Source organism: Tubulanus polymorphus, chromosome 2, assembly GCF_964204645.1.
Source record: "Tubulanus polymorphus chromosome 2, tnTubPoly1.2, whole genome shotgun sequence".
Taxonomy (NCBI): Eukaryota; Metazoa; Nemertea; class Palaeonemertea; order Tubulaniformes; family Tubulanidae; genus Tubulanus; species Tubulanus polymorphus.
In genome coordinates, this window is record NC_134026.1 from 16,862,286 (window position 1) to 16,886,023 (window position 23,738).

Consider the following 23,738-nt stretch of genomic DNA (forward strand, 5'->3'; position numbering starts at 1 on the left):
TTAAATGAAATATATCTATGTACTTTTTTTAATATCATTCCTTGATTCAAATAAAACTTCAACATTCTATAATGTACAACATAATTATATTTATCTTCTTGAGTTACCATTAACTTTTCAGTATGAATATGATTATCAGGTTTAATTCTTTTTTGATAATTTGATAATTCTTCATGTTTAACAGTTTTATGTTCGGGACAGTAAGCTAGATTTCTAGATTTGAATTTAATATTTTCAGGGTATTCTAAATCTACAACAAAGAAGTAACCAGTATCTGAATCATCTGCAATATCTAGGATTCTTTTCTTCCAATCAAATTTATCAATTTGTAAAACTTCAGTTATTTCAAACACCCCATAAGGTTGTGGTTCCATCATTGCCCAACCATAAAGATTATTTGCATCTATGTATAATAATTTATATCCAGGATTATCATTTACATTGAAATATCTATCACCCAATACACCTGAAACACCTCCTCTTATAGATTTTTCAAATAATAGTAATTGATCTATATTTGTTAACAAATCCATTTTTATATTTGTAAATTTTAATCCACAATCCCATGTTAATCCTGGACTAGAATAACAATGACAAGGATCAATGTTAAAATATTTTAGGTTTACATCTCTAAACCTTTCGAATATATCGGTTAATAATAATACATCTGATTTTAAATATAAATCTACTAATTGCCCATGATTTTTAATTTCGAAATGATTCCAAATATTCAATGTTCTATTATAAACTTCATCTTTAACATATTCATTTTTTAATTCATCATAGAATTGTTCTTTCAATAATTCAGTTATTTTAAAATCATTATGATTTTTATAGAAAGAATATGGAATTGCTCCTTTATATCTCATTAATTGAAAATCATCATTATTTGGGTAATATTCTTTTAATATTTTTAATTCATCATCAACTAATGATTTAGATAAGTTATCTAATGAACTATTTAAAAATCTATATGAATCTATAAATCTTAGACAACCAAATTGGAATGATATATAATTCTCAGATGTTTTAGCTAACATTCTAAATTTATAAGTTGGTATTTTATCTTTTGATTTATTTGAATTTAATATTTCTATTTCATTATTGATTTCTTCTATTTTATAACATAGCTGTTTGATAAATAAATGTGCGTCATACCCCGATAGATTATGAAATATAACTGGTACAAAGTTAATTTTCTTAGCTTGTAAGTTACAATTCTCATGTGCAGCGCCTCTAAACTTTCCATTCAAATGATCATGGTCTCTTACTTTTTTATCTTTATAATTAAATATCTTTTCACAATAATAACATTTATCTGTAAACTCAAATACTTCTTTATCTTCTTCTGTCATAATTATTTCTATATTTTTATTTAACTTTTCATTAAATCTTATTTCATATTCAATTAATAAGTCACAAAAATGATTGATAACATTTTCATTTCTGTAATGATAATATTCACTTTCAATTAGTTCTGGATAATCAGATTTAATATATAACCCGAAAGCTGCAGCTGATTGATGAATCTTTTTAATAGTATTTGTTTTGGGTGGTTCATCTGAAAAATCACTTTCATTAGAATTTAATTTCTTTCTTTTATAATATATTTCTTTTCTATCTTGATCAGTTAATTCTTTATTTAATGATTCAAAATCTCCATATATTACAAATGGTACTTTATTTTTGTAATCATATTTTTTGAATTCTAATATTTTATCTTTTTCATTTGGTAAAACTAATTTACAATAATCATGATTATCACATAGTTGTTTATGATTTAATAATGTACTTTCATTACTGAATCTATGTAAACATTTTCTACATAGATATATTTTATGGTGATCATTTTCTGATTTGAAAAATAAATCGATTTGTTTAATCCACATGTAATGATTTTCATAATATAGTATATCTATAACATCGTTTGAATCATAATCTTTTGATAGGTATAAAGGTTCTAATGTATAATGTTTTATGTTGTTACCTTTTGTATTTGGTAATTTAATTAAATCAAATACATTTATCTTTAAATTATTATCTCTTTCTATTTTTGGAATATTTTTAATTCTAACAGGATACTTATCTATCTTATAATTATTTTCAAATGGTTTATAATGAGTTAATCTAAAACTATGTGTAATATCTTCTGTTGGATGTAAACAACTTATTGTAGCCCATAGAAAACATTTATTATCAAAATTTTGTATATTTATTACACCATTAGTTTTAAATGGTAGTTTAATATAACTTGTTCCATTTATACTATCATCTTTATAATATGATAAATTATTTTCATCAATTGGTTTTGATTTAGTTAACTTATTATATTTTGTGTTATAAACATGTAAAGTCATAAATATTATTTCATCAAATATTAAACCTGATCCTTCAAAATATTTCTCTTCTATTTTACTTTTTATTTCATTATAACATTTATTTAATTTATCATCTATATGTTGTTTAGATATAATATGTTGTGAATGAGAATTTATATTATATATTGGTTTATCTTCAGATTTTATAAACTTTACTTTAACTGATATACTAATTTTTGGATATTCAACATCTGTAATTATTTTTATTATTTCTTTCATATTTTCTAAATGTTTTTTATTTTCTTCTAATGTTTTACCTTTATGAAATTTAAACTCGATAGCTGCTGGACCAATATCACTTTTAAATGCTTCGGTTATCTCTATATCTTTTTTATTATCTAATGAATTAATATAATTTCTTACATCTTCCATATATGGTCTTTTATTGTTTAATTTATTTTTTATTCTTTTAATTGTTTTCTGTTTCTTATCGTTATCATTATCAAAATAATCTTCACCTATAATATCATTATTCTTATTTCTAATATGACTTATAGATTTTAAATGTTCTTTATAATATCTTTTATCACTGAATGATTGATTACATGTATCACATTTGTATGTTTCTTTTTCATCCTTTAATTCTTCTAATTCATTTTCTAATATATCATCTTCATATTCTAATTTCAATTTATTCTCTAAATGTGTTCTAGTTTTATTGTGTCTTGCTTTTTGAGACTTGTCTATATCGATATTACATGTTGGGCAGTAGTATTTATTTGCTTCCATTTTAATACTATATTTTTTATTAAAATTGATTTTAGAAGTTCAATGATTTAAATGTTATTCATATATATGTGAATATTTTAAGAGTAATAGGGGTAATGGGCTTTCGTATCAAAGGTTTAATGATCGAGTTCATTAATAACAAATATTAAAAGTAATTAAAAAACTATAATATATTTTCATAACCGCGTGTATTTCGGTTGAATAATAGAATAATTATTATCATTTGAATATATTTGATTATTAAAATTTGTGTATTGTAATTAAATCAATTGGTCGTGGAGCGGAGCGATAGCGAAGCGGAGCGACCAATTGATTTAATACAATATGCTTTTTATATTATTGATATCTTATAATAAATATTTAGTTTTGATATAAAATACACGCGGTTATGAAAATATATTATAGTTTTTTAATTACTTTTAATATTTTGTTTTTAATGGGCTCGACCTTTCGACCTCTGGTATGAAAGCCCATTACCCCTATTACTGATTTAGCATTCTCACGTCTTTTCCAATTACACTGTTCTTTGCTGTACCTCAACCTATTCCTTTCCATATGTATCCCTAATCAAAACACAGATGAATACAAACTGGTAAACGAAAAATAGTTGACATATGTAATATCACGACATATTTTATTTGTGTTATTGCTTTAAATTAGGTAGATATTTTGCAGCCGCTTGATGTCCTTGAAATTTAAAATCGACCTCTAGCCTAAGTGGATAGAAATATAGCCTAGTGCATCAAAGTGAAATATGGCCAAGGTCCATCAACGTCGTTTGCTTTGTACTGCTGTTTGTACCTTGACCATGCCACTCGTAAGCGCCAAACATGTAAATAGACTATCGTATTTGAACTAAGATGATCAATGATACAACTGAGAACATCTTGCCATTCCAGCTCATGTCCTGCTTCGTCCAATTACGAGGTAACCAGAGGCAGGTTAGAACCGATTTTGGACATGTTCTAAATATTGCGCAGCGAATTTACTCAATTTTCTTCAAAAACGTATTATTCAAAGAAAAAAAAGTCATTCAGTAAATCGTTGCCCCAGCGTTTGCCGCTGCAGTCGCTACGGTTCCAATACCACTGTGTCCTGACAGCATGCATTCTCTTGAACAGTTTCCATAGTTTGGCTGTGTGTACAGGAACACCTAAAATTAAAAGGTCGTAGCCGGGTTCTAGAATATTGATGCCTTGAACATTAAGTTAACTTAGAATTAGTTGTTTTAGCAGCGCCTAAATGAAGCCCAGTTGAAACAGTCGACATTTTGATTTTTTAACAGCTATCAGACACCTTCGCCCAACTCATCTAGGAAATAGGAATAACCTTTACTCAGTAAGGATAAAAGCATTTTTAATACGAGAACCAAAATTCATTTGAAATTTCGCAAATCGATTTGACCAGCAGAGATTTGTTGGAATTAATTAAATCATATTGCTGTTGGTTAATGTGGAAATTTGGTCAAATAATGTTGGCGCCCATATATCTTCAACAAAGAAAAACCTTTGATTTATTCCTGTTAATGTCGAATGGCACAAGAACCCAACACAAGGAAATTCGTTCTTTATCGACCGATGTATTCACTAGCATTAATCATTTGTGGTCAAAGGCTTTGAAATATATCAAGACACACTTGAAGCCAAGAATAGAGAGCATTTTCATACAGAGCAGGTATGATATTCAAATTTTATTTTCTCTATTATTTAGACTGAGGAAAGTTCAGAAATTCAACGTCAGTTTTCCCAATTTATCATGATATTTCTTACAGAATTGAACCCCAGAGATGAGAACGCCGACTTTAATAATCTGCACACGTGAAACAGCTGACGGTGCAGCTGGCAGCACTCGAAGCACCGACAGCGTGAAATAATTTTGGGGGGTTTGGGCCCAACCCCAAAAATATTTTAGAAATCTAAAGCGTTTTCCTAGCACTATAAAATTTTAGCCCTTGGCCCATACTATCTACATACCAAGTTTCAGACTATAATTGTAGGACGAGTAGCGATTAAAAGATTTTACAAGTGTGACCTGTACAGCGCCCCCTAGAGATCAAATTTGGAAAACGGTCGATAACATTCTGTCTCTTGGCCTGTAGTATCTGTAAACCAAGTTTCGTCAAGATCGGATTATAATTGTAGGACAAGTAGCGATTTAAAGATTTTACAAGTGCCACCCGTACAGCGCCCCCTAGAGATCAAATTGGGACAACAGCTCTAACTTGTAAGCGCTTTGCCCATAGTATCTACATACCAAGTTTCGTCAACATTGGACAATAAGTAGGACAAGTAGCGATTTGAAAATTTTACAAGCGCCACCTGTACAGCGCCCCCTAGAGATCAAATTGGGAAAACGGCTCTATATATTTTTAGCTCTTGGCCCATATTAGCTTCATACCAAGTTTGGTCAAGATAAGAATAAACTGTAGCAAATTGAAGCAAAAAGTTGACGGACGGATGGACAGACGGACGTCAAAGTGAACACAGTATGCCCCCAACACGTTGTGGGGGCATAAAAACTGATGACCTTGAAACTCACCACAATTATAGAACATGTCAGCATCTACAATTTTGCAATCGATTGTGATAATAATATATGCCTCTGTACCAATATAATATGGAAATACTATGTCATTCTACTATTCAACACCCCCTGGTGACCATATAGAAAAACGAATGACCTTGAACCTAACCAGAATCATAGACCATATCATGAACTACAACTTTGCAATTGATTGTGGTAACAAAATATGAATAGGTACGAATAGAATCTAGAAATACTAAGTTATTGTATTATTCAACGCCCATTGGTGGCCATATTCAAAAACGCATGACATGAAGGATAAATGACTAATTTACGGAGAGATACTTTTTTCGATCAGACAGTTCTCAGGTCTTTATAGTACTTCAATTTCTTCTCGTTAAGAAATCATGGAAAGCACAATTCTGATAGCATTTGCCCTTTAACTACTTCGACACCACATATATGAATGGGCTATACCGGGAAATGTAAGTTGGCAATGAAGCCGACAGACTAGTAAATTGGCGACTTACTCCTGAATCTTGGAATGGGCAATGAATAAACCGGCATAATGATCGACTCAAACAAACAATGCTTGTGAGGGGTGGAATAATCGATTTCGTCACTTCTCGAGACATAAGCATTCCTCCCTGTAGCGCATCATTTGAGCATTCCAAATGGAACATAGGCTGCATCGAAATGCTTCAAAACAATGGTGGTAACCGCCCACAACACAATAACGCGCAATGTCTACTATCAAGAATCAAGGCCTCAAAAACATATAATGGACCAAAAAACGATAAATCATAGAGCAAAAGCGAATATTTTCGTGTTTGCTCTATAATTTTTCAATTTGCGTGGTAAAATTCGTTTTTGCTAGGGCGCAAAAATGAAAAGTTTGTTTTTGCTCTACAAGTTTCGTTTTGCGTTTTTCTATAATCAAAGTAATGTAAAGATAAATGCACGTGGCCCTTATCGACAGTTGCTTCCTTTTTTGTATTTTCCAATGTACCTTATTTACCTTATCTGAACTGCAAAATGAACTGGTTCACATATCAGATTTCTGGATCATAGTTTATCAGCTGTCGTCTGAGATGTTACCCATTAGCATGTGGTAACACAAAGGTAGATTCAAACCAACAATCGGACCAACAGCACTCAACCAAGTGACAGTGTAATTTCTGAAATGAGAAGAGGAATTTGGAACAATAAGCCCATGGGCCTTGAAGCATTGGTAGATTATACTGCGGTAAGGTATTAAGTGGTAAATGTTTTACATCTGCCGGCAAATGTTCTATGACGATGTTGATTGGGAGGGCCACAGACTTATTTATATAAGGTCAATTTGTCTTACGATTTTCATTTATGCTGAAAGTGAATTTCATTTTTCTGCCAACAATTTAGCCAAGTTATTTGTATTGTTAAACCTCATCAATGTGATTCTGTTAAAAAGACGAAACTAGTTTATCCCGAGTTTTCCGTCATTTCCCAGCCAAGAAATTTATATCAATCAAGATTTGGATACACAAACCCATTTAATACAACAATTTCGGCACTTTCGCCTACACAAGGTTCGTATCAACGGTGTAAGACTGTTAGGGTAATCATGACTGACTGTGGTTTTTGCATGAACTGTTAGGTCCTATTGAATAATGAAAACAAAAACAGAACTGAATGCAAGATCCTCTGATGCATAAATCGGTCAAAATGCAAAATGAGTAATTAGAAGATGGCGTTTTCATACCAGAGTACTAGAGTACTAGACACCACTCATCACCACAAGTAATTTCTTTTCCTAATAAATGGGAGATAGAAAAGCATTCTTAGCAACAATAAATAACAGAATAAAACCAGCAAAAAAACAATTTGAAATAAAAAAGTTAGTTGATGTTACAAAAGAAATTGAACATAAAATATTGAAATTAGAAAAGATAAAAACTAAATATGGAGAGAAAGTATCAGCTAATTTAAGCTACTGTAATGTTAGTACATCGCGAGAATTTAAAGTATTTTTACCTGATAAATGGGTTTCATTGAGTACAGAGGAATTAAAAGATTTGGGATTTAAAATAATCTATCATGGAAAAAATGAAGATGGCCATCATGATTTAGAAATTGTTGATTAAATTTAAAAAAATAAATTAATAAAAATGATGAATAGCTAGAATCCGAAATGACTTATCTGGACAATTTAATTGCTCCGCATAGATAGACAAAAGTAGTGAGATATTCAATTAATTAAAAAAAATTATTTTTTTTGCTTTTTTTCTAAAATATTAATCCATTTTTTTAATGTCAATTTTGGAATTTCAGAAGTATTTTCATTTTTGATAGCAGTTGTTTCAGAATTATTAATATCATGAATTTTATTTGATTTCTTATACCAATTACACCCAATCAAAATGAATACAATTACAAATCCAACTGTAAAATATAGACATTTATCAAATATTCTTTCATTAGAAGGAGTAGAAAGAACAATATTTTCACCATTTTTATTAACATTTTTATTACTTATTTTTTCTTTTACAGCTTTTTTATATTCTTGTGATTTAATTCCTAATTGCCGAGACCATTCAATTTGTTTCTGTGATCTCGGTTTTTTCTTCACTTCTTCCACCTTGTTCATTTATTATAGAAATATTTTTACTTTCAATATTTGAAAATGTTTTAACTAACAGTTGGTAATAATGTCATAAATCCACCTAATTGAAATGATAAATATCCAATCCATTTATTTAATTCAGTCATAACTAAATAATCATTTTTTAAATCAGCATATAATCTATTTTCATCTTGAATTGGCAGCATATAATTACATAATTTACTATAACCTTTTACTACATTATCTGATATCGCGTCATTAATTCTAGCTGTTCTCGCGGTTTCATTAATCTTAAATAATCTAATAATTTCATCTGATTTCATTGTATCTAATTCATTATAAGTTAAATTTTTACCGATAAAATTTTTACATTTTCCAGATGCTATTAATATTTCTAATTGATGTTTACAATAAAGATAATATTCATAATTATTATTTGTCGTAACATTATTTAAAGCACCATCATCTGGAGTTAATTTTGTTTCTGTTATTCCTAAATCATCTAAAGTTTTTTCAATTGGAACATCACCATTTTTAGATTTTATTTTCTTTTCACCTACCATTTATATAACAAAAAAATTAGTTGTGATGTTGCAACTAGAATTCAACTAGAATGTAACTAGAATTCAACTAGATTAACAAGCTAGTTGAAATATTGTTGTTTTTGTTTATTTCTAGTTAAATCTAGTTGATTTTTGTTCCAACTACCAATAACTAGAATTCAACTAGAATGTAACTAGAATTAAACTAGATTAACAAGCTAGTTAAAATATTGTTAAATCTAGTTGATTTTTGTTCCAACTACCAATAACTAGAATTAAACTAGAATGTAACTAGAATTCAACTAGATTAACAAGCTAGTTGAATTTAAATAAATTCATATTTAAATGGGTGTTGTAATCTAAATAGTAATTTTGATCTTTTAATATTTTTCAACTTATCCATATATTCATTATGTAAATCATGTGGAATAATATCATTTTCCTCAAGTGCATTTTTCATCGATTTTCTATCTTTATTGTAGAATAAAACTAGAAATCTAATGTTTTCTCTAAAGTCTTTAACAATTGAATTATATTTTTGATTTAAAATCCAAGTTGTTATCCCAAAATGTCTGCCAGAAAAAGCTAAATAGCATAACTCACTCTCTCTAACTTTTGAATCATGTAGATTAGCTCAATCATCTATAATGAATAATGTATTTGATCCTTTATAAATATCAATTGCTATTTTTATACAATTATCTAAATTTTCTTTTACTGTTTTAGGATCTAATATAATAAATTTATTATTTCTAGTAATATTTCTATCATAAGTTTGATTAAATTCATATGTTGGACAAAATAATACTATATTATCAAAATAGTTTTTATAAACAGTTTCTAATAAATTTAATATAAAATAAGTTTTTCCACAATTTGTTACACCAGAAATTAACATATTATGAGGCTCAAATATAAATAATTCCTTATTCATTTATTTATTTTTAATTTTACTTGATAATATCCATTCATTGAATTTATCTGGCCATCCAACCCATTTTACTAAAGAATATTTCTTTCTTTTAATAGTTTTTGTTTTTAATACTTTTTCAATTTTATATTCTTGTTCTAGATTTTCAGTAGTTAAACTCAATTCTTCTTCATAAAAGTAGCCATCAACTTCTTCACCATCTAAATCTTCTAATTTATAGACATATGGTTTTGTTGTTATAACCTTTTTTATTTTATATATTTCTCTAGTAAAATTTCGATCGTATAGGTTCACTAAAATCATCTACAAGAAATGCTCCATATAAATTATTCCAAACAATTTCAGCATTTTCAGGTTTTCTAGCATCGATAGATTTCATTCCAATAGAAGAATGATAAGAATTATTATATCCTTCTATAAATTTTGGTAAAACATCAATTTGCTGTAAAATATTTCCACATTCTTGTTCTTAATGTTCTATTAAATCGTTCAACAACTGCTGCTTTTTTATCCAATTTTGTTGAAAAATATTTAATATTATGATTGTCTAAGAGTTCATGAACAAGTGAATTATCAAACTCTTTTCCATCATCAAATTGTATTTTTTCTGGTTTTAGTTTATCATCCGAAAGAAATTTTCTTAAAACATTTGATGTTTGTACAGCATCTTTTCTATAAAGTGGGAAGCTCCATACATAACGACTAAAAATATCAATTATATTCAATAACCACCAATAATCATTATTATCTTTCTTAACATTTTTCATAACAATTAAATCTCCTTGCCACTGTTGATCTACATAACTTACCATAGTTTTACGAGTTTTATATTTTCTAACAATTTTTTTATGTGTTGTGTATGTTGGTTGTTCTAACATAAATTCATTTATATCTTTATATTTAACTAAATTTTGTGGGATTATCTTATCTAATTTAACTGGTTTTACTTGACGCCATATATTTTTAGTAGAAGAATAAGCAACCGAACTCTCAGGGTTGTAATATAAATTTCTTAAATATTGTTCTTTAGTATTATGAGTTTTTTTACCACCCATTTATATATCGTTAATTTTAACTTTATATTTCTAATATTGAATACTATCTAATTGTGAATTTACAATATTTAATTGTGCGTCAGATATAATATAAATGTGCATTTTAAAATTTAAGCTTCCTTTTTTCTTTTTCATGAATAATTGTATTCCATCTTTTGTATTGTGTAGTTTTTTCCCAGAACCATGTAATGAATTATCCTCTGTTGTTCTTAAATCTAACCATAATGCGTATTCATTGCCGGTATAATAATCCTTTTGATTAATATTACAATTTTCAAATGATTTTACTTTTTCATTCATAAAATGTTTTCTAATTTCTGGCCATTGATCAATCATTCTCATTCCTTGACAAAATATTTTATTTGCTATTCCTTCGATGGTTATTTCTACTTTTGCTATTTCAGGATTATAATAATTATCAATCTTTATTGCGCCATTAGAATATGTTGCAATGGTAAAAAATATTAATATACCTTTAATAGATCTTCTTGGGAAGTTAATATTCTCATTAATTATTTCATCATTTGCATTAATAGTTACAGTTTAAAATTTATCAATATAATCATATAATAATGAAAATCCTTGATTGTATTGAGTTTGAATTGTGCTAGCAATATTTTCATTAGTTACTGTGTCATATTCTAAACATATATTCGATAATTTATAACCCATATCTTTAACAACGCTAGATAAAACAATTTCATTTACAGGAGCAAATGTTATCTCAAATATAATATCTTCTTGAATTACATATTTATATAAAGGTGCATTATTATTTATCAATTCAAAGTCTAATGGAATTTTATATTTGCTTCCATAAATCTTTTTAATCAAATTATCTGCGGCACTAGTTACTACTGCATTATTGGCTTCAGATCTTAATTCATTATGGTTTTCTGATTGGATGCCTTGAAATATCATATTATTTCTATTTTCTTTAGTTAACCATAAATCTTTATAATGCATAAATAAATTATAATCATCTAATGAGAAAACTGTTTCTGGACCAATCTTTATAGTTAATTTTTTAATCAAATATCTCCCAACATAATCAACAACATAATTGTTATCATGGCCAGTTACTTTTATATCAGCTTATAAATAAATACTATTTGGAACATAAAAAGTATTTTGTGTTAATCGAGGAATTCTGACATATAAAGTTTCATCGGGATTAATATTTGAAGGATTATGAGTAATTATATGATGTGATCTTTCTGCTTTAATAGCATTAGATATTCTAGAAATCTTAGAAGGACTTATATAACTCCCACTCATTTATTTAACAAAAAAATTAATTATTCATTTTTTACTATTTTTTCTTGATATCTTTTTGATATCATATTCACTAACCCAAAAATAATAGCACTTACAACTGTAATTAAAAATAAAATAATATGTTCAGCAGCAAAGTTAATAATGTTTCCTGCAGATTTCAATATAAAACCAACAATTGATGCAATAATTCCTGGTAAAGCTGCAGCAGATTTTTTAGATAGTTCCCATAAATATTTTGCTAATTTCTTTAAACCATCCTTAACTTTATCTTGTATAGAATTATTATCATTCGGGGGTTTATCCGGTTTATTGGGTGTATGCGTAGATTTCAAAGAATTTGATATTGCTAAACCAATTGTTGTAAATAACATAGTTACAGCTGTTAGAATTGAAAGAATTGTTATTCCTTCTAATTTAAATAATAACTTTATTCTATCTTTCAATGATATTTCAGAATTTGGTTTTATCAACAAATCTTTAAAAATAACTTTTAATCTATTAATATTATAATCATATGATTTTAATAATAATTTAATTTCTTCTTTTGGTAATTCTATGTTATATTCTAAATCATCTTTTTCTTTTTCTAAATACGCATTTCTTTTTTTAAATTCGATTTCTTCAATAACTTTATTATCTCTATCTAATTTTAGTTGTTCCGATTCTTTTCTTGATTTAAATAATTCATCTTCTAAAGTTGTAATTTTTAAATCTCTTATACTTTTATCATGCGCAATTTTATCAGATGCATGTCTTATACTTTCAATTTCTCTAATTGCTTTATCAGAAAATATATTTAAATCTTCTAATTCTTGATCTGTTGCATCAATTAATCCATTCGGTAAAAGTTTTTCAATTAGAACTTTATTTGATTTAAGTTTACTAGTTTTGGAAGTTATATTCTGTTCAGAAGTTGTTTCTGTTTTTTATTTCTTTTTGATTATTTCAAATAATTCATTAATTCTTTGTTTAAATACGTCTATATCATTATCAGTTAATTCTTGTTTTATAACATCAGTTATTACATTACTATTACTAATTCTTTTAATTCTATCTGGATCTAATTTTCTCAAAGTTAATTCTGTTATTATTTTTTTTAAATAAGTGATATCAATATAATAATCATCTTTCAAACGATAATAACATTTACCATTATCTAAAAATTTTAATTGATCTGCTTAAAGTCTAACGTCTTCATCATTTATGTTAAGTTTAGATTTTTCAATTAAATCTTCTAATTTAGGTATTTTGTTTAAATTATCTAAATCTTTTTTTACTAAATCTGGGTCTAAATTTTCAGGATTTAATTGTGATTCTGCATTTTTAATATAATCAGGCGTATTTAAATTAGAATTACGTCCTGGCTCATTACCGTCATTAAAACTTGTTTCACTAATATCAGGTTGTTGTTCATCAGTTATGCCAGGTTCATCAAAAGGATCCATTCCAATATCTTCTCCACCTTCTACATCCATTTATATAATAAAAAAATTAAAATTTAAAATATAATATTCCTCCTATAACAATTCCTATACAAGTTAAAGCTAATTTAGTATTTTCATGTAATTTATTATCATTATCAGTTTTAATTATATCATGTTGAATATTATCAGTTTTAATATTTTCTGATGTTTTATAATCCGGTTTAGAATCACTTTTTAATTTAATATTCTTAGTTTTAGTTTCTGTTGATTGAATGTGTTTTTTATTTTTTTCACCTTCCATTAATTTTGGAGCAGTAATAATCTTTTTTTTTATATCATTCAATCCAAATGAATTATTTATTGTTGCAGTTTTAATTAAATTATTGTAACCAATTATATTTCCCATCTTTAATACTAAATCAATAGAAATAATTAATAGATTAGGGCCTATACAATAATTTAATCTAATATGTGATTTATCTAAATAATTTTGATATCTTACAATGTTTTCTGGAATAGATCTATTTTTATCATTATGAATTGAATCTTCAAATAATACTTTGAATTGTTTCTGTGTATCAAATGATGTATTTAAATTTCCAATTATTGGGGATCTTGTTTCAACCTGTGATCCTAGAATACATATCAAATAAGTTCTAATAGATTGATTTATTCTTTGTATACCAGCTTTAGTAAAACCTTCAATATTTTCTAAAATAAAATTAACCCAACCATCATTATTTTGTTGTTGTTTGATATAAATATAATATTTTGGTATTTCATTCCATTTAAACGTTTTTGAGTTAGTATTTTTTATTTCTTTTCTATATTTTTTAGTATAAGGGACAGCAAAACCTCCGATTGGAAATGGTGAATTATTCATTGCATCCAAAGCTTTCTCTACTTTAGATAAATCTCCCCCTGTAATTGTTCCCATCTTTGATCTAAAATCAGAATTATTTATATCTATATTAAATTCATAACATATTTTATAATACTTTGATAAATTAATGTTATTATCTAATTCTTTAAAATATCTAGACCCTGGTAAAGGACACTCTAATTCATTTAATATTAATCTTATTTGAAAGTATGTATGAAATCTAAAGAGTGATAATATTAATGGTAAACTTGGTTTATTTAAATGATCATTCCAACTTATTCCGCGCCCTGTTGTTGCGCAATAAACAGCAAAATTTAATTGGTTTTGCCGGAATTGCATATTTGATTTTAACATCCATAATTTTGCTTTACTTAATTCTTTTTCAAAATTAATTTCATAAACATTGAATATATTTTCCATCTTTACATGAAAATTATTACTTTCAGTGACATAAATATATAAATCAATTAATGAATCTAAAGCTTCATTTCTATATGTAATATCTTTATTAAAATCTATTGCTGGAATATTATATTTAATTGATTTATTATATTGGAAAGCTTTTGGAAAACTATCTTCCATTTATATAATTAAAAAATTAATAATTTATTAATTCTTTTAATAATTTATCTTGTTCTTCAACTGTTATATGACCATTTAAACTTATTATATAATCTAGCGTATTCTTTAATTTATTAATTTCTTTTATATTAGTTTTAATTTTTTCTTTATTACTTTTTATATTTAATTTTGAACTTATACCAGTTAAAACACTTGAACTTAATCCTAATACACCAATTGATATAGCTAAAGGTGTTAATGGACTGAATATTGCTAGAAATGTTATTACAGAACTAATTGTAACCGAACCACTTATAATCAAATAATATATAATTTTACTTTTTAAATATCTTTTCTTTTTTATCTTTAAGTCACTTTCAAATTCTAATATTTGTTTTTCTAAATATATTTTTCATTTAGTTTTATTCATATCATGAGGAATAATATCAATATTATCATCCATTTATTTAGCAAAAAAATTACTAATTAGTAAACTTATAAGCAACAAATATAACAATAACTGTTCCACCTAAAATCCAAATTATTTCATATTTCTGTTGTTCTTTACTTGGTGTATAATAATCTGATAATTTAGGTTTGTATAGATGTAATTTTTCTTTATTGGTTACCGCGTTATATAAACTCATTGCATCATCAACTGATTGAAAATCTCTATGTGAAATCTTCTGATCATATAATTCCTTGTTAATATAATCCATATAGTTTTGTCTCTTTTCTCTATATTCTTCTGCTGCTTTATTGTATTTCTCTAATGCTAAGTTATGTATTTTTTTGTTCTGTTAATGAACCATTTTTATCAATATGTTTAAATAAATAACCGCCACCAGTAAATGCTAAAGCGTTAACAATTGCTGATCCTATAATAGTTACAGCAGCAGAAGCCATTTATTTAGTAAAATAATTATGCATATATATGGGAGGAATATATTTTTGTTTTTCCAAATAATCAATAGTTAAATTAGATAAAGTAACTGCTAACGTTAATTTTAAAATATCATTTATATCAAATCTATCAACATAAACACTTCCCATTTTGAATAATTTTTTAATACCATTGAATAACCAACAGTTCCAACTGATAGTAATGCGCCATTATATAATCCAGTTATTATCCACTTATTATCACTCATTTATTAATTAAAAAAAATTACTATCTTCGATATATTTAGTTAACTTATTTATGATTAATTCAACATTTATTTCATTACTAGTTTCATTTGTATATATTTCAATTATTATTTTTCTAATATCATCGATGATAAAATCTTCATCTAATTCATAAAATCTTAAAGATTCTCTAATTAAATTAGTAATCTTTTCTACATTTAACCGAATATGCGCTTAAACTATCACTAGGGAATGGTAAAAACACCGTAGCTTCGTTCTTCTCGATGTTATTTCCCCCAAAACCTGGCGCATTAGTACTTTGCGCGTAGTAGCACATGCGCGTATAGCACATGTGGGTCAACATATCCATGTTGTGAGTTGACCCCTAGGTGGCACTCTTTAAAAAAAACGGAATGTAGCGAACTGATTTCGGGTGAAATCTTTGCTCGCATCCCTGAACGACATTCTATCCAGAAAGGCAGAAACCCGTTATCGCTGCTTGCAGCTATATTTAGGGTTTTCTGTTATTTCACAGAAAACCCTATTGATATCCGCGTGATTATTATTATTATTATTTTCTTCCACACTATTTTTACCAAAAGAACATAGGCTTTGTTACCTTACCGCTGTTTCATATACAATCCATATAATATCGTTCAGCTCACTGAGATCTACAAATAGCCCGCGTGTTTTTTCACGAATCATCGTTACAAAAGCGCTGTCGGGCCGTAAACATCGAAAATTTAGCCCCATTCAATGGGGCGACATGTTTTTCGAGTCGTCATCCCGAAATCAACCCGCAGGCCGACTGTCACTTCGATTATCAATTCAAGTATAAATGAACTAATTTATTGCCGCAGACTTAACATTCAGTCGTGGTCTTCAAACAGTGATTTTAACAATAGCCCATTTTCCTCATCAAATCATATTACCGATACACTGGAAATTTACTACATTAGATTTTAAAAGCACTGTCGAGCCGTAAACATCGACGAATCGACGTGTGTTACTACATCGTCGTTCCGGGGATCAGCTGCGAGTTTCTCCTCATCATGAACCTACGTGAAGTGAGCCTGTTATTCCAGCCTCGTATTCAGATGTAGTGTGTACACACTGTACAGCTGCCTGTAGATACTGGTTGACATGAAATGTATAACTTAGCATGACGGAGCGATGATAACTAACGTTAACGTTAGTATATAGCATCGGATACTGATACTCAAATTTCTCTGAAACAAAAACTCCAGGTTTCGTAAAAACTGAGTATATTACTGAATAGGCTCGATTGTTCAAGTAGATATATAAAGTAAATGTCTGTGCATCGATTTGTTCAGGTATTATTTCAACTCACGATTGCATCATTCCGCGACAATTCATTATTTTGTTTTATCGCCCGCGACAATTCAATATTTTGGTTTTATCGCCCGCGATAATTCATTATTTTGGTTTTATCGCCCGCGACAATTCAATATTTTGTTTTTATCGCCCGCGACAATTCATTATTTTGGTTTTGTCTCCCGAGACCATTCATTATTTTGGTTTTATCGCCCGCATCAATTCATTATTTTGGTTTTGTCGCCCGCGACAATTCATTATTTTGATTTTGTCGCCCGCGACGATTCAATATCTTGTTTTTGTCGTCCGAGACAATTCATTATTTTGGTTTTATCGCCCGCGACAATTCATTAGTTTGGTTTTATCGCCCGCGACAATTCATTAGATTGGTTTTGTCGCCCGCGACAATTCATTATTTTTGTTTTATCGCCCACGACAATTCATTATTTTGGTTTTATATTTTGTTTTTATCGCCCGCGTCAATTTTTTTTTGGTTTTGTCGCCCGCGACAATTCAATATTTTGGTTTTGTCGCCCACGACAATTCATTATTTTTGTTTTATCGCCCACGACAATTCATTATTTTGGTTTTATATTTTGTTTTTATCGCCCGCGTCAATTTTTTTTTGGTTTTGTCGCCCGCGACAATTCAATATTTTGGTTTTGTCGCCCACGACAATTCATTATTTTGGTTTTATCGCCCGCAACAATTCAATATTATGTTTTATCGCCCGCGACAATTCATTATTTTGGTTTTGTCGCCCGAGACCATTCATTATTTTGGTTTTATCGCCCGCGACAATTCATTATTTTGGTTTTGTCGCCCGCGACAATTCATTATTTTGATTTTGTCGCCCGCGACGATTCAATATTTTGTTTTTGTCGCCCGAGACGATTCATTATTTTGGTTTTATCGCCCGCGACGATTCAATATTTTTGTTTTATCGCCCGCGACGATTCATTAGTTTGGTTTTATCGCCCGCGACAATTCATTAGTTTGGTTTTGTCGCCCGCGACAATTCATTAGTTTGGTTTTGTCGCCCGCGACAATTCATTAGTTTGGTTTTGTCGCCTGCGACAATTATTTTTCAGTCCACTTGGGACTTAAGTCCCAGCGGGCTATTGCGTTCACTTTTCGTCCGTCCGTCCGTCCATAGACGGAATCCAGTTATTTTGGGAAGTTTTGAAGACGCTTCAAGGTAATGTCTTGATATTTGGTTTATACATGTATCTACCCTAGACACATCGTCAGCCCAAAAACTGGCCCTGTCAGATTCAAGATGGCCGACTGGCAGCCATTGTTGTTTGCCAAAATCGGAACTTTTTAAACATTTTCGAAGTTTTCGTGGGAAATTTTGAAGACGCTTTGATCAATTACCTTGATCATTCGTTTATATTTGAATCTACCAAAGGCCCATCAGCATAAGAAAATTGGGTCGATCTGACTCAAGATGGCCGTCCTATGACCTTTTTAGTGCCCAAAAATGTCAATTTTGGCCAGAATTCTAGGTCACGTAGCTTCCTACTGGTTTGCCATTTCTCATTGCAATTGCTGATGGGTATTCTTCAGAGAGGGATGTTTTATACCTGGGACAGGTATCTTTGATCAGCCAATTATGACGCAATTGGCGGCCATCTTGGTGTCATCAGTACTCATTCGTAGGTGGGAAAAAGTTTTTCCACATTAAATTGATACCTAAGCATATTGTGTTACTATATTCAATTGGAAAGTTGTAGCCCATAACGTGTTCTATGATTTTGGTGAGTTTCAAGGTCATTGGTTTTTGTATGTGGCCATCAGGGGGCGTTGAATAATACAATAACTTAGAATTGCTATATTTGTACCAAGGCATATTTTGTTACCATGATCAATTGCAAAGTTGTAGTTCATGACATCGTCATTGATTGTGGTGAGTTTTTAAGGACATTAGTTATTCCATATAGTCACCAGGGGGCGTTGAATAGTAGAATGGCTTAGTATTTCCTCATTAGATTGGTACCTAGGCATATTTTGTTACTATGATCAATTGCAAAGTTGTATTTCATGACATGAACTACGATTGGGGTGAGTTTTAAGGTCATTGGGTTTTGCATATGGTCACCAGGGGGCGTTGAATAGTAGAATAACTTAGTATTTCCATATTAAATTGGTAACGAGGCATATTTTGTTATCACAATCAATTACAAAATCATAGCTGCTCACATGTTCTATGATTGTGGTGGGTTTCAAGGTCATTGGTTTTTGTATATGGTCACTAGAGGGCGTTATGTATTGAAATTGTTAGATTGTTGAGCATTTGAAACAACTTCCCAAGTGAGCATGGTGTCCCTGGACCCCTAGTTTGGTTTTGTCGCCCGCGACAATTCATTATTTTGGTTTTGTCGCACGCAACAATTCAATATTTTGTTTTTGTCGTCCGCGACAATTCATCATTTTGGTTTTATCGCCCGCGACAATTCAATATTTTGGTTTTATCGCCCCCGACAATTCATTATTTTGGTTTTTATCGCCCGCGACAATTCATTATTTTTGTTTTGTCGCCCGTGACAATTCAATATTTTGGTTTTGTTACCCGCGACAATTCATAATTTTGGTTTTGTCACCCGTGGTTTTGTCAGAACATTAAGTTTTTTGGTCGAACAGTGTATTAAGGTCGTTTTGGAAATTTACTCGGTCTGGTATATTTTGGATTACTGTGTATGTCATTTGTCAGGACATTAAACAGAAGACGACTTAGGATACTACCTTGCGTGACTCCACTAGCTAGACCGTCTCATTCCAAGATGAGGCGTTCCGTTGATTTCGGTTACAAGTTTCCGTTCAGAGATAACTGCTGAGCCATTTGGACGACCTATCATTGATACTGTTTCCTAATAGCCTGTTTAGTAATGGCTGATGTTGAGCCTTATCAAATGCTTTGTTGAAATCCACCGTTGAACAGGATTCTAAGACTGTGCAGAAAACCCGTTATCGCTGCTTTGCAGCTATATTTAAATTAGCAATCTTTTCTACATTAAAAGTTTCTTTATCTATTGTTTTTTCATACTTAAATGTTGTTTCATTAGAAAATGCAATATTTTTGATTTGTGTAATTACATCATTAATGTTAAATTTCATTTGTTTCTCACGTTTAAAATCAAATCCAAAACATATACTCGGTCCAACTGTTATATTCATTTATATAATGAAAAAATTAATCTTTACATCTTACAACTAATTCATAAATTACAGGAAAGTTATTCAAATCAATTAAATATCCATTATGATTTCTTATTTCTAATTTAAAATTATTGAGATGTGGAATACAAGGTTTAATATCACATTCAGCTAAATTATAATTTATTTGCGTTCCAAATTGTTTAACATTCTTTAATGGTAAAATATTTAGTATACTAGAATTACAAATTGTATCTTTAGTTGCTTCAAATGTTTTTGTTGGGTCAATTAAATTGCAATAAATATAAAAATGTGTAAAAGGTATTATATTTGATATACCGTATGTATTTCCGAAAATAAAATTATCTGAAAGAATTCCTAACAGTTTAGCAATAGGTTTTTTTACCATGTAAGCATGTTTTCTTACCATCAATGAATCAGGACCAATATTTTCATCATCAAACTTTACTTTAATTTTATTAGAGCTCTCACTTTTTATGAATTTAATATTAAATTTAGAATCACTACCTAACATAATCCGAGCTTTTCTATTAATTTCTTGCGCTAATGTTTCTAAATTATATAATCCTGGTGTAATCATAAGTTGATAAGCTTTTTTATCACTACGTCTTTCAGCAATAAAAATGCTTCTATGTTCATAAGTTTTATCTGATGTATTATAAAATGAGTTACATAAACTTATATTTACTAATTTTAAATCAACACAATTCTTAAATTCTCTATCTAATTGAACTAGTAAATTATGTGATTTATAATTTGTAAGTTTTCTAGAATCAACAAATATTCTGTATTCTTTTAATTCTAGAATTATTATAACATAAAAAAATTACCGCTCATCACTAAAAATTAATTTTAATAAAATTTTTCCTAAATAAATGGATGAGAAGATAGCATGCGAAATTTGTGGTGAACTTCTAAGAAAAAGTAATATGGCTCGACATATGAAAAAACATGATGAAAATTATAAACCCCCTAAAATAAACTGTCCAAAATGTAATAAATTATTCTCAAGAAATTATGTTAAAACACATTCAGAGAAGTGTAAAATTAATGGCGCAACGGCTAATGTTGATAGTAACGAAAGTAATAGTAATTCTGTTGAAGTTGAACCTGAAGTTATTTGGAAAAGACCTTTCTTATTCTATGATAAGGATAATATAAAAGATCATTTCTGTGAGCCTTGTCGAATAAAATATAGCCCTGAAAATATAGAAGATTGGGAGAATCATCAATTTCGTAAAGCACATATAGATAAAATTTCTAATAAATTTGAAGCAGAATTCAATGAAAGAAAAAATAATATATTAGAAAAAATAAAATATGAGAAAACGTTACCAGATAATAAAGAAACACTTGAAAAGTTGGAAAAACAATATAATGAATTAACAAGAAAAACATATTATTGTAAATATTGTAAATTGATTATTACAACAAGTAATTCAAATCTACATAATAGAACAATAAAACATAAAGAAAACGTAAGAAAATACCAGGAGCTTAATGAAGATCTATTACCAATAAATTATAAACAAAAATGCCCACAATGTAGTTATGCGACCTTAAGGCAAGAAGGTACTGTGTTATTTTGTAATGAATGTGGATGGCAAAAGAATTTATGGGGTGAAGAAAAAACTAGAGATTTTCTCATAGATCCAAAATTAAATTATCTAGATGAAATTTTTAAAATATTTTCTATAGAAGATCATACACCAGAATATATGCAATGGCTTGAAAAAATGAAAATGATAGATAATAAAAATGGTGAAATAACTAAAAAAGATATTATAAAAACAATTATTCCATCAACATTTAACACAAAACAAAAGAAAATGTATTTATATTTATTATTTAACGATTATTATGAAAAACCTAAATTAACAGAAGAAGATATGGAAAATATTAAAAAAATATTTAAACAAATATTAATGTATCATTTGGAAAATAGAATAACAGATTCAATAAATTATGAATTCTTTTTAAATAAGATTGTAAATTATTTAAACATAGATATTCCATTAATAATTCCATTAATAATTCCATTTGATGAATTAACAAACAAAAAGAAACAAAGAGAGCGAGATGAAATGTGGTACAAGATAGAACTTTATTTAAATGAGAAAAATGAAATGGAAGAACCTAAACAAATTATACAAGAACAATTAAATGAAAATGAAGAAGCCAATAGTGATTTCGAGTTTGATGATATTGATCCATTTTAATAACCATAAGGTAATGTTTTTATACCATCATCTGAAATATGTCTTTTATCGTCAAATGGATTCAAACTAGTTTTTTCAACTTCATTAATGTACATCTCGTGATCTTCTGATCTTAAACAATTCATTTTATGTTTCATTACAATTGAGTTATATAAACACTTTATATAATCTTGAAATTCTATATGTTTATCAACCACATGTTTTGTTATTCCTTTTAACTTTTTAGCTTCATGATCTTTTGTTCTATAACTATACATTTTACTTCTTATCCCAACAAATTCAGTCATTTCATCACCCCCAAATTCATCTTTAAACTTACCAGGAATCTTTTTATTATCATTGCTAAATAGTTCATGATCTTTGGGATAATTGCTAAAATCAAAATGATGTTTTAATGTTTTTAAGTCTTTTGTTATGTCATTTGTCTTGATTTTTAGTATGTAGGCGTCCGTTTTTTTGGATTAATGGGAACCCAGAATTGAATGTTCCATCATCTGTTGATAAATCATAAACATAGTCAGTTGGGTTATATATTTCAAATAAATCTTTAACTTCTTCAGTTAAATCTTTTTCTACATGCCTTAAATTAAAACAATTTGGTTTAGATTTAATTAATTCTATATTCATATTAAATCCTAATGAACTGCATAATATATTCAATCCTGATATAGCAACTTTTCCTTTCTGTGCAAAGGTTATCTTTTTATCCTTTGTATATTTTTTAGTTCCATCTGCGGCATAGAATCCAATGAAGAACCATTTTCTTAAATTATTTTTTGCATTTAATACATAATCTGGAACTATATTTTCTTTAGTTGAAGTATTACTTTTCACTATTGCATGAATATAGAATTCATCATTATATTTTATAGCAAAATCTTTAGGATTATTCACAAGTATTCTATAAACTGCTGATGATTTCATAACATCCATAATTTTAAATGTTTTATTTGGATAAACTTCTTCACAGAAT

At 28.5% G+C, this 23,738-nt stretch overlaps 1 protein-coding gene across 1 annotated transcript in view; it reads right to left on the reverse strand.

The window, feature by feature from the left end:
- Window positions 1-3,735: 3,735 nt before the first annotated feature.
- The window catches only part of LOC141899811 (ubiquitin-like-conjugating enzyme ATG10), an 84,053-nt gene continuing 64,050 nt past the window's right edge, over window positions 3,736-23,738 (reverse strand). Inside the window, exons 5-6 of the mRNA XM_074786353.1 lie at window positions 6,649-6,808; window positions 3,736-4,260 (exon numbers count right to left, since the gene is read on the reverse strand). Of these exons, the coding sequence (XP_074642454.1) occupies window positions 6,706-6,808 (103 nt within the window). The 3' untranslated portion in view covers window positions 3,736-4,260; window positions 6,649-6,705. The remainder of the gene's footprint in view (window positions 4,261-6,648; window positions 6,809-23,738) is intronic.